Source organism: Scyliorhinus canicula, chromosome 18 (genome assembly GCF_902713615.1).
Source record: "Scyliorhinus canicula chromosome 18, sScyCan1.1, whole genome shotgun sequence".
Classification (NCBI taxonomy): Eukaryota; Metazoa; Chordata; class Chondrichthyes; order Carcharhiniformes; family Scyliorhinidae; genus Scyliorhinus; species Scyliorhinus canicula.
In genome coordinates this window covers 84,539,791-84,553,053 of record NC_052163.1, presented here as the reverse complement: position 1 = coordinate 84,553,053, position 13,263 = coordinate 84,539,791, and the positions used below count along the sequence as shown (strand labels likewise).

At 47.6% G+C, this 13,263-nt stretch overlaps 1 protein-coding gene across 1 annotated transcript; it reads left to right on the top strand.

Moving 5' to 3' along the window:
- The first annotated feature begins 2,403 nt into the window (after positions 1-2,403).
- On the top strand, positions 2,404-12,913 carry LOC119952885 (immunoglobulin lambda-1 light chain-like). The gene is made up of 5 exons (XM_038776502.1): positions 2,404-2,523; positions 2,628-2,742; positions 6,856-7,056; positions 7,442-7,482; positions 12,547-12,913. Exons 1-5 carry the CDS (start codon positions 2,406-2,408, stop codon positions 12,867-12,869), a joined length of 798 nt encoding a protein of 265 aa, XP_038632430.1. The 5' UTR covers positions 2,404-2,405; the 3' UTR covers positions 12,870-12,913.
- The last annotated feature ends 350 nt before the right edge of the window (positions 12,914-13,263 follow it).

Genomic DNA, 13,263 nt, shown 5'->3' with positions numbered 1-13,263 from the left:
AAAACAATAAAACATTTTTTAAAAAGAGATTGGCAATAAAAGCTGGCTTTGAAAGCAGACCAAGGCAGGCCAGCAGCATGGTTCAATTCCCATACCAGCCTCCCCGAACAAGCGGCGGAATGTGGAGATCAGGGGCTTTTCACAGTAACTTCATTTGAAGCCTACTTGTGACAATAAGCGATTTTCATTTTCATTTTCATTTCATTTTCAAATGCTGGTCTAGCCAGTGACGCCTACATCCCATGAGCAAATAAAACAAGGAATGGTCACTGGGGCAATGCGATTGATTGCTGCCGGCACCTTCAGCTCCTGAATGGCAGCAGCTACCGAAAAATGAGCTAAATTTCACCCAGTGAAAGAATAAAATGACACATTGGATCATTTTACCTTGTCAGGGATATAAAATGGATGACATTGAAATGAAGGTATTGTATGCAGTGAATGGGGGGTTATTTGGGGAACTTTACGTCCTTTTTGTGCCGCTTTGGTGGAGATGAAAAGTTTAATCTGAAGTTCCTAGATGAGAGCTACCTTTCGTTTGACGATTCAACTCATGGCCAACATCAGAAGTCTGAAGGTCTTTGTATATCTGAAAGAACTTTCCTCCTGTGACTTTGATCAAGAGGCCAATGTCACACAGAGTTAAACTGTTTCATGTGATGTTCAGTGAATAGAACTGTTGGGTGCAGTAACCCAAGCAACAATCATGGCAGAAATATGGGAGCAATTCTTGTTAATATTGACCTTGCTCAGACTCCCCACTGTACTGGAGACAAGACCCTGTTAAACAACGAGTGTCTGACAGATACTTAAAGAAACATGTCAGATGGAACAGAAACCAAGATATTTGTGTAATGTTGGTATCAGAAACCAATCTGGAGGGTTTGACTGTTCTGGACAGTCCCTCTTCTTAAAATAATATTGCACAATTCCTGCTGGAACACCAGGTGTTTGCTAGTTTCACCCACTGAGGGAAACTGGTTTGAGCTGCATAAAGTCATATTTAATCTAATTGGGTGAAGCTGCCATCTTAATGCAGTTTCGCTTCACCAAAACCCCTTCAATATTTAAGTGAGGTGAATTACATACTTACACAGGTTACATGTATGTTTTATGCTGTATCATAGAATCAGAGAATCCCTACAGTGCAGAAGGAGGCCATTTGACCCATTGAGTCTGCACCGACACGCTGAAAGAACAGCAACCTAGGCCCACACCCTGCCCTAGCCTGGAACCCCATCTAACCTGAACACCTTGGGACACGAAGAGGCAAGTTAACATGACCAATTCACCTAATCGGCACATCTATGTTGCTGTGAGGCAGAAGTGCCAAGCACTGTGCTACCTTGCCGCTCTAGATTCACACTCTCTCAGAGTTTACTTTCAATGATATGCTGAGCGCAGCAATATGAATGTGCAACTCAGTATAACTTCCTTTACTTCATCCAACAAGAGCCAACAAGTCTCAAAACAATTTGATTTTGGGCGTGGATTTCTAAAAGCTACAAATAGCTTGAATCTAGGCCATGTCCCCCAGCATGGCAGAGAAACAGGCCATTCAGCCCAACTGGACCGTGCTGGTGTTTATGGTATATTCCAGCCTCCTCCCACCTTTCCTCATCTAAATGTTCCCATACTATTTGCTTCACCTGCTCCCTGTGTTAGTGAGTTCCACATTCTTAGGGTCACTCTCAATGTTCTGATTCAGTGAAAAAAACTGACTCAGATAATAAAATGTAGTTAACAGTTCGTAGAATATTGATAGTTTGATAGTCTATTGTTGACTGATAGAAGGCTAGAATATGATAGGTGACAGGTCAGTCAGCACATTGGTAATTAATTATACTCCAGCCCCTTTCCTGTTGAATGTGATCATTCACTGCTGAAGCAGTGTCAATATCCACATGCCCAGATTATCTGAACGCTAACTGAAGGGTTCATTCACTCTTGTGTCTGTGCAGGCGTCACACAGTAAGTGTGAGATGAAGAGTTTGTCATTGTAGAGAATGTTTCAGATTGTTTCTCTGGTAGAAAGCTGCCTGTAACGTCAGCCAAACCAACGTGTGATGTAGAAGTGTTTAGAAATCCAATTTAAAAGATGTCAGCACTCTAGAAAGAACCTCAACACAAGAGAGATGCCCAGGATGTGGTATAACAGAGTTCTTGTTTTAATTTAAACTCAATGCCGAACAGAATAAACAAGCATCTGAAAGAGCGGAAAGTGGGACATTCCCGAGGATTCAGTTTCTTGGGTTTGAATGGAAATTAGTGACGTTCCTGTCTCTCAATCTGTGTTTGTATCGCTGATTGGCGGGGGGTCATGTCCTTGCTCTGATTCGTGAGTGTGAATTCTCTAATTTGCATGGGGTTCTTTCCTGGTCTGAATGGCTCTATAACTGGGTTCAATGGGCAGCTGCTGCCACAGTCTGGTACAGATACACTCACTGAAGGAGGCAGCAAGCTCACTGGCAGCAATGATGCGGATGTTGTGTTTTTTCTGCTCTCTGGCGCTGTGGCTGGGCTGTAAGTACAAACACTGAACTCTGCTCCTCCCGCAGCAGCAGTGGAGGTCTCGGAATCACTTTTAAACAGTCAATTTCTAATGTTTAATCTCTGCTCTTTTACAGATGGACAGTCTCAGACTCTGACTCAGCCTCCAGACCTGACTGTGACACCGGGAAACATGGCCACACTGGACTGTAACATTGGAGCGGATGATGGCTATGTTGTGAGCTGGTACAAGCAGTGTGGCGTAACAATTGCACTCAAAGACGCGAGACAAGTACAATCGAGGCTTTATTGCTGTGTGATGCTATTCCTCCGGCTGCAACTGTAGACTAGGGTCTGAGTGACTCATCCGCATATTTATACACAAGCTCCCTGTGGGCGGAGCTAGCCGGAAGGGGCTTACCGGAGGAACCTGTATTCCAGGTACAGCCATACATCCCACTACTGCAAGTACACATATCTACAGTGGTTAATACCACATTCACCCCCTGTAAAAATGAGTCCGGCGGGGGTGACGTGTAACTATAATACAAAGGATGAAGTATGTACAAAAGGGTTCAAACAAAGAAAACCAAGAATCCATCCGCTTAGCAGGTTACAGGTGGCGACGTCGGTGCAGGTGCTGGTGGTGTTGGTGCTGGCTGCTGGCGGGGTGACTCCGAGAGCGAGCCGAAATTTTCCGTGTCCTCTAGTGTGGGCAGGGGGACGAGGGATGGACCTGGTGGGGATGAATAGGGGGGTGCCGGAGAACAGGAGGGTGGTGCGGGGGGGGGAAAGGGGCGTGGGCATGGGATCGGCACCTGAGCCAGGTCCCGGAGCGAGACTGTGTCCTGGCGGCCGTCGGGGAACTCCACGTAGGCATATTGAGGGTTGGCGTGGAGAAGCCGTACTTTATCCACCAGGGGTTCCGCCTTGTGGTGCCGGACATGCCTACGGAGAAGGACTGGGCCTGGAGTCGTGAGCCACGTCAGGAGCGAGACCCCGGATGTAGACTTCCTAGGGAAGGCAAAAACACGTTCATGGGGTGTACTGTTAGTTGCGGTGCACTGTAGTGACCGAATGGAATGGAGCTCGTCAGGGAGGACCTGTTGCCAGCGAGCGGCTGGGAGGTTCCTGGACCGTAGGCCCAGCTGGACGGCCCTCCATACCGTCCCGATCTCCCTCTCTACCTGCCCGTTTCCCCGAGGGTTGTAGCTGGTCGTCCTGCTGGAGGCGATACCTCGGCTGAGCAGGAAATGACGCAGCTCATCGCTCATGAACGAGGATCCCCTGTCACTGTGGATGGAGTCGGGGAAACCGAACAGAGCGAATATGGAATCCAGGGCCTTGATGACTGTGGCAGACGTCATATCCGGGCATGGGATGGTGAAGGGGAACCTAGAAAATTCATCAACCACGCTAAGGATGTAGGTGTTGCGGTCGGTGGAGGGGAAGTCCTTTGAAGTCCACGCTGAGGCGTTCAAAGGGGCGGGACGCTTTCACCAGACTCCCGCGATCTGGCCGGTAGAAGTGAGGCTTGCACTCGGCACAGACCTGGCAGTCTCTGGTGACTGTCCGTACTTCCTCGACGGAGTAGGGCAGATTGCGGGCTTTGATTAGCTGGTACAAGCGAGTGACTCCCGGATGGCAAAGGCTCTCGTGCAAGGCACGGAGCTGGTTCACTTGTGCGCTGGCACATGTACCTCGGGAGAGGGCGTCTGGGGGCTCGTTGAGCTTGCCGGGGCGATACAGGATCTCATAGTTAAAGGTGGAGAGCTCGATTCTCCACCGCAAGAATTTGTCATTCTTGATCTTGCCCCGCTGCGTGTTGTTGAACATGAAGGCTACCGACCGTTGATCAGTGAGGAGAGTGAATCTCCTGCCGGCCAGGTAATGCCTCCAGTGCCGCACCACTTCAATGATTGCCTGGGCCTCCTTTTCAACAGAGGAATGTCGAATTACGGAGGCGTGGAGGGTGCATAAAAAGAATGCCACGGGTCTGCCTGCCTGATTCGGCGTGGCGGCAAGTGCGAAATCTGAAGCGTCGCTTTCTACTTGGAAAGGCAGTGTCTCGTCTACTGCGTGCATCCCCGCCCTGGCATGTCAGAAAAATGCAGGCGAAGGCCTGTTGTGCCTCGGCCGAGAGGGGAAAATGTGTGGACTGGATAAGCGGGCGGGCCTTGTTTGCGTATTGTGGGACCCACTGGGTGTAATAAGAAAAGAACCCAAGGCAGCGTTTGAGGGCCTTGGGGCAGTGGGGGAGTGGAAGCTCCATGAGGGGGCGCATGCGGTCGGGATCGGTCCCCAGTAGTCCGTTTTGGACTACGTAGCCGAGCATGGCTATGCGGTCTGTGCGGAACACGCACTTCTCCTTGTTGTATGTGAGATTAAGGAGAGATGCGGTGTGGAGGAATTTATAAAGGTTGGCGTCATGGTCCTGCTGGTCATGGTGGCAGATGGTGACATTGTCGAGGTACGGGAAGGTGGTCTGCAGTCCGTACCGGTCAACCATTCTGTCCATTTCTCGTTGAAATACCGAGACTCCATTTGTGACGCCGAAGGGAACCCTAAGAAATTGGTACAGACGACCATCTGCCTCGAAGGCAGTGTAAGGACGGTCCAATTTACGGATGGGTAGCTGGTGGTAGGCGGATTGCAGGTCAATAGTAGAGAAGACCCGGTACTGTGCAATCTGATTGACCATATCAGAAATGCGGGGGAGGGGGTATGTGTCGAGCTGCGTGTACCGGTTGATGGTCTGGCTGTAGTCCACGACCATCCTGTGCTTCTCCCCGGTCTTAACCACTACCACCTGGGCTCTCCAAGGGCTGTTGCTGGCCTCGATGATACCCTCCCGAAGCAGTCACTGGACTTCGGAACTGATGAAGGCCTTGTCCTGGGTGCTGTACCGTCTGCTCCTGGTGGCGACAGGCTTGCAATCTGCAGTCAGATTGGCAAAGAGTGAGGGAGGCTCGACCTTGAGGGTCGCGAGGCCGCAAACGGTGAGGGGAGCTAGGGGTCCGCCGAATTTGAGGGTGAGGCTCTGGAGATTGCACTGGAAATCCAGGCCTAGTAAGAGTGATGCGCAGAGGTTGGGGAGAATGTACAGACGGAAACGGTCGAATTCCACGCCCTGTACAGTAAGTTTAACCAGGCAGAAACCCCGGATCGGGACAGAGTGGGACACGGAGGCGAGAGAGATCTGCCGGTTGGTGGGATGGACAGCAAGGGAATAGCGCCTTACCGTTTCCGGGTGGACGAAGCTCTCGGTGCTCCCGGAGTTGATAAGGCAGGAGGTCACGTGGCCGTTGACCAGCACCGATGAGGAAGAGGGTGCCAGGTTGCGAGGACGCAACTGGTCGAGCGTAACGGAGGCGAGTAGCGGGCGATCGGCGGTCGAATCAGATGAGTCCGACGAGGAGCGGTAGTGACCCGCGTCCCGTGGCCCCGTCCTGGGGAGGACAAAATGGCGGCATCTGGAGTATCTGTGTGGGAGAAGATGGCGGCGGACAAAATGGCTGCGCTCATGGAGCGCACGTTGTGGGGTCGGGACAAAAGGGCGGCGCCCATGGAATGCACATGCGGTGGGGGATGAAAATGACGGCGCCCATGGAGCGCACGTGGCGGGGGCGGCGAAAGATGGCGGCACCCACTGATCGCATGTGGGGTCAGGGAAGCGGACGGCAGGGCCCATTGAGCGATCAGCTGAGGCGAGGGGAACGGGGGCGCGATAGCGGCAACCGTCCGGGACTGACACACCGCTGCAAAGTGGCCTTTCTTGCCACAAGCTCTGCAGGTCGCGGTGCGGGCCGGACAGTGTTGGCGGGGGTGCTTCTGCTGACCACAGAAGTAACAGTGGGGACCCCCAGGGAGCGCAGTGCGGCGAGCAGCGCAGGCGTAGTGCGCAGGGGCGGCTGCTGGGGGGGGGGGGCGGTTGCGGGGTCCACGAGGGGTAGGGTGGGTGGGCCGAGCAGCTAGCGGAGTAAGATCGCGCACTACGGGAGGCGGCCATCATGGTAAGCGCCAGAGTCATTGTGGCCGCGAGGTCGAGGGCGGCCCCTTCCAGCAGCCGTTGCTTAATTCTGATGATCATGGTGAACGGAAAATCGCACAGCAATAAATTGTGGCGCTAACAATTGCACTCAAAGACGCGAGACAAGTACAATCGAGGCTTTATTGCTGTGTGATGCTATTCCTCCGGCTATAACTGTAGACTAGGGTCTGAGTAACTCACACGCATATTTATACACAAGCTCCCTGTGGGCGGAGCTAGCCGGCAGGGGCTTACCGGAGGAACCTGTATTACGGGTACAGCCATACATCCCCCTACTGTAAGTACACATATCTACAGTGGTTATATCACCACAGGCAGACACCGGGATCAACTCCTCAATGGATCCTCTTCTATCAATATTCCATCAGTGCCCCGAGCTATGGTTCTGGGTTTAGCAGCGACCATTTCACATCGAAAGCCAACAGCGGCCACAACATTTACCAGCCAATCATAAAGAACGTGGAGGTGAATGATGCCGCCGTCTATTACTGTGGAAAGTGGGTTTCCTCGAGCAGTACTTATGTGTCACATTGACAGAAGGTAAAATAAAAACGGGTAGCAGCAAATAGTATACAATTAACATCCTTCTTTCTGATAAATCTTTGCCGTGTTTTGATCTCATTACACAGTTTGATAATGTACTTCATACAATATTTTCCAATTGCTATCATTTAATTGTTAATAACATTCTGAATCTCACTGCCCAGTATTGGGTGTTGATGATATTTTACTATCAGTGTGTGGATGTTGCTGTGAGTTTATTCCTTATTGTCCCTCACCAGCAGGAACTCTGGGAATACAGGAAGCCTGAATAATGCTGGAGTGGAGAATCTGAGCTTGTTTTCAGTCTGATTCCAGGATCCGGGGTAACTGTATGGACTGAACCCTGGAACATCACACTGTGTGGGTGTTTGGCCAAGGGACCAAACTCTTTGTTGCAGGTAAGTGGCTGGAAACTCCCTCCTGAAGAAACTTGCTGTGTGGATTTTGAAGATTAGAAATTAATTAATTTAAACTCTAATATCTACTTGTTGGACTATCATTTGTCAGTAAAACTTCTGATTCCAGTTGAAACATCCTCCATATCCAATCCTGTGATTCTATCTCTGCCAATTTAGTTAATGCTTCAATTCTGACTGAATAGCTGCTGCTCTCGTTATTCGTACTGTATTCTTCTTAATTGAGTCATTTAATCATAATTGGAGCTTCAATCATTTCAATTCCCTGTGAGCAATTTTTTTTGTTGGTTAGGCAGTGGTTTTGGATAATTGCTGAGTTCCCAAACCTGACTGAAGAACAGTGGGGAAAGGGCTAAACTGTGACCACCCCCCCCCCCGCCCCCTCTATAAATGAGCTACCTTAAATAAGAACGGTGGGAATGTTTTACATAATTAGATACATTGGGAAGGAACTACATTTATTTATCAATATTGGCATATGCAAGTGTTTCACACTGTTTTTATTACTTTTGAAGTAAATTCATTGCTACTCAGGAAAACACGGCAGTGAGATCCGAGATCAACAACCAGTTAGCTTTATTCTCCACAATATTGGTTTAAAGAACAAAGAAAGGTACAACACAGGAACAAGCCCTCTGGCCCTCCCAGCCTGTGCCAAACATGATGCCCTAACTTTGAAAAAAAACTTCTGCCCTTACTCGGTTCATCTCCCTCTAGCTCCTCCCTTTTCATGTACCCATCCAGATGCCTCTTAAATGTGGCTATTTCCACCGCATCCTGTGGTTGTGCATTTCAGGCAACCACCACTCTCTGCTTGAAAAACTTACCCTGCACATCTCCCTTAAACTTTCCCCCTCTCACCTTGAACCTGTGCCCCCTTGTAATTGATACTTTCACCCTTAGAAAAAACTCTGACTATCCATTCCGTCTATGCCTCTCAATTATATAGACCTCTATCAGGTCCCCCTCAGCCTCCGTCTTTCCATGACAATCCTAATTTATTCAACCTCACCTCATAGCCAACACCCTTGAGAGAAGGCAACACTCTGGTGAATCTTCTTTACACTCTCTCCAAACCTTTCACGTCCTCCTGATAATGTAGTGACCAGAACTGCACACAATACTCCAATTGCGGCCTAACCAATGTTTTGTATAGCTGCAACCAGCAAGCTAACCAGCTTTGACAAGAGTCATTGGACTCGAAACATTAGCTCTTTTCTCTCCCTACAGATGCTACCAGACCTGCTGAGATTTTCCAGCATTTTCTCTTTTGTTTCAGATTCCAGCATCCGCAGTAATTTGCTTTTATCCCAGGTTTTATACAGCTGCAACATGATTTCCCAGCTCCTGTACTCAATGCCCCGGCTGATGAAGGCAAGCGTGCCACATGTCTTCTTAATCACCTTGGCCACCTGTGTTGCCACTTTTAGGGAACTGTGGACCTACAAGCCCAGATTCCACTGTATGTTAATGTTCCTAAGGGTTCTGCCACTACATTATAATTCATACCTAGATTTAAACTTCCAAAATGCATCTCCTTGCATTTGTTCGGATTAAACTCCATCTACCATTTCTGTGCCCAAGTCTCCAGTCTATCTATATTCTGTTGTATTCTCGGCAGCAACTCCGCCAATCTTTGTGTCATTCGCAAACTTACTAATCTAACCACACATATTTTCCTCCAGGTCATTTATATATACTACAAACAACAGAGGCCCCAGCATTGATCCCTGTGGAACACCATTAGCTACAGGTCTCCATTCTGGAAAACAACCTTCTACTGTTTCTCTGTCTTCTATAACCAAGCCAGTTCTGTATCCATCCAGCCAACCCACCCCAAAACCCATGTGATTTTAGTTTTTGTACCAGTCTGCCATGTGGGACCTTGTCAAATGCCTTACTAAAGTCCATATAAACTACATACCCAGCCCTTCTTTCATCAATTTTCTTTGTCACCTCTTCAAAAACTCAATCAAGTTGGTGAGACATGACCTTCCTTGTACAAAACTATGCTGCCTGTCATTACCTAGTCCATTTACCTCCAATATGCATGTATCCTATCTCTCAGTATCTTTCCCAAAAGTTTCCCCACCACTGATGTCCAGCTCATGGGCCTATAATTTGCTGGATTATCCCTGCTTCCTTTCTTAAACAAGGGAATAACATTGGCTATCCTCTGGCCCTTGCCTGTAGTCAAAGAGGATGTAAAGATATCTGTTAAGGCCCCAGCTATTTCTCCCCTTGCCTGCCGCAGTAACCTGGGATAGATCCCATCTGGCTCTGGGGACTTGTCTACCTTAATGTAATTTGGGATACTCAACACTTCCTCCTTTTGATATTGACATTCTCAAGAGCGTTTATACACCTATCCCTCACCTCAACATTCGTCATGTTGTTCTTCTCCCTGGTGAATATCAATACAAAGTACTCATTAAGGATTTCATCCATTTCCTGTGGTTCCACGCATAACTTCCCTCCATTATCCTTGAGTCGGCCTACTTTTCTCTTGCTACCCTCTTGCTCCTAATATATGCAGAAAAAGCCTTGGGATTCCCCTTGACCATGTTTGCTAAAGACATTTCATGGCTCCTTTTAGCCCTCCTAATTCCACGTTTAAGTTCCTTCCTACTTTCACTGTACTCCTTAAGGTCTTCGTCAGTTTTTAGATGCCTAAACCTATTGTATGATTCTTTTTTCCTTTTGACTAAGCTTACAATTTCCCTTTTATTCCATGGTTCCCGAATCCTGCCATTTCTATCCTTCATGCTTTAAAGAGGAATATTATGGGGCATGTAGGGTTCAGCTCAACAAGTAAACACGCTTCCGTTCAATGTATGTTAAGGACGTACTGTAAATATTGATATTCGTGCTTCTTCGGTACTGTGATATCCTTCTACCCAATAAGATTGCTCAGGATCCCTGGTTCTGGATCTGCTTAATGCCATGGATATCAGAGTTCATTACTCAAGTCATTCATTGCCATCCTCAACCCGTCCAAATTCTGATTTGAATTGTGAATCCAAACTCTGATGCACATTTTACTGATCTGAACCTGAACCTTTCACATCTCTGCAGCATTTAGTAAATCTAATGACTGCAGTTCATTCAGAATTACTGACTATATTCATTGACATTGCTGCTGTTCCTGGTCATCCTAAAAGGCATAATGAGGCATCTTCAGCCAATCCCCAAATGCCTGTTACAAATAAACTGTAAAACCCTCTGTGGGGCCCAAGCCTGGACGTTTAATTGTGGCTCCACCATTGATGTACGCTTTAACCAATAAAATGTGTAAAGACACCCAACAGCTTCAATCACTTTCTCCAAAAAACTGATTGCTCAGAGAAGCTTGATTTAAAAACCCATGTCGTGTGAAAAGTGGCAGATAAACAGAACTTAGGAATTTAAACTCTGGGGTCTTCTACATTTCTTCAGCTTTGTTTTTAAAGAATGGGATCATATCAAATGTGATATTAGAGTTGAAACAGACCCTCACTTCCCCAACATACACTTCCTCCCAGGAGAAACCTTCACTTCCTGCACTAGTTACTTGGCCAGAAACTGTTTGGATCTGGTATCTTAAACAGCTTCATATCATCTCAGGGACTCTTTCTTCAGTCTCCATTCAAAAGATCACAGTCCACAACTTCCTCTCCCTACCTTGAATCTATTGCTCTCATTGTTGCTCCTTTTTTGAGCCTTGTTGCTCTGATTCTCATTGCTACACATTTGGAGTCTGGAACTCAGGCTCTGGGGTGAATACAACCCGAGGCATGTGGACCAGAATCAATCTGTAAATGGACTCTGATGGTTTGTGCTGATGTTTTAAGTTCTAGCACTCAGACCAGTCCTCTCACCACTGACTCACTGTAAATTGCTGTTGTTGTGTCGGTGGGTCAGTGTTGCTGCATCGTGTACATTCTCAGCAGCCTCTCATCAATCAGCACTCTGAGATTTTTCTTTTGGAGAACACTTTGCAACTTCTTATTTCTTTTTTTTTAAAATTTAGATTACCCAATTATTTTTTCCAATTAAGGGGCAATTTAGCATGGCCAATCCACCTACTCTGCACATTTTTTTTGGGTTGTGGGGGCGAAACCCACGCAGACACGGGGAGAATGTGCAAACTCCACACGGACAGTGACCCAGAGCCGGGATCGAACCTGGGACCTCAGCGCCGTGAGGCGGTTGTGCTAACCACTAGGCCACCGTGCTGCCCTAACTTCTTATTTCTAACAATGTACACTTGGATATTCAGAATCTTCCATTCAGCTTTGAACCCTCCCAACCCAGTTGACTGTTCCTCCTGAATTAATTGAGTTAGTGTCCCATTTACCTGTTAATAGTCCTGTCCTCTCCTCACACCTACAACTACAGAGCCTTCCATAGGGTAGGAAGGGAGGGGGGGGGAAAGTGGATGTTAGATTTTCAGACTCTTCTCCCAACAGTAGGTTTATGTATTAATGGGGCATCATCACCGATCATTTGTGGCCTTGTCACTTACTGCTCTGGAGAGCTCGGGATCACAAACCTGGCGCCCTCATTTGGACCATGGAGAGTGTGTTTTCTTCTTCCCATGACAAGGGGGGTACAGCAGGGGGGATAGTGATGGGTGGTGTGGGAAAGGGTGAATGAAAACAAAAATGTGCACCGGGTTTGAGCACATTGCATGGCAATACCAACTGTGTGTGTGTGTGTGTGTGTGAAACCCATCAGTGTCTCCGTATCAAAACCTGCCTCACCTGCTGGGGTAGATTTTCAACTTGAAATATAAGATCAGATAAAATGATCATTGGATTTTGGTCACTTCTCTCCCGAACTGGGGTCAAGTGAAGCATTCCTGATGACTCCACCGACAGCAGCCAATTCAACACAGACTGGGGATAGGACCTGGGAGCTGGAGGTGGAGCACCTTCAGTGAGACACGCTCTAATCCAGAGTCAGCAGGAGGGTCCTAAAATAAATTTTGTATCAAAAAATTGTGGCTTTTTTTTTGTGTTTTTCTCTAACTTGATACAATCATGTGTTCCCTGATTCTGATTGCAGCTCGGCAACTCCCTGACCCTTCAGTAAAACTGCTTGGACCTTCAGCCAATGAGATATCCACTAAAGGAGCCGGCACGTTAGTTTGCCTGGTCAGCAAACTGTCCATGGGCTTTGCTGCGGTCAGCTGGACAGTCGATGGGAGCCCGACGAGCAGTGATGTACAAACCAGTGTGGCATCGCGGAACTCGGACAACAGCTTCAGTCTCAGCAGCTACCTGACAGTCCCTGGCACAGATTGGAGCAGTGGGAAGGTGTACTCCTGTACAGTTCAACAAGGAGCAGCTTCAAAAACAACCGCAACCGCCTCTCAATCCGGCTGTTAAATAGATGGAATTTCTTTTTTTTGTGTGTGTTCGGCCAGAGTAGTGAGAAAATGTTAATTGACTCCACCCACTCTGCCATCATTATCCAACCTCTATTCTTGGTAACTGTTGTTTTTCATGTTTCTGGTTTGCTTTGTGTGATTCTATTGTATCCTTTTGAAGTATTTGTACCTGTGGCAGGTTCAGCCTCTTCCCATTGTAAGAATCTACACCAAGGGAAAAGTGAACAATTACTTGACTGCAGTCAGGAATTACAGCACAAATGGGTAACTGACTCAGGACCTGTGCTAGATTGAATGGAAATAATTAATTAGTTTTTGATATGTCAACAGCACCAACCATGGAATGGAACTTCCAATAAAGAGAATCTGCAAGAAATATATTGTGTGCCTGT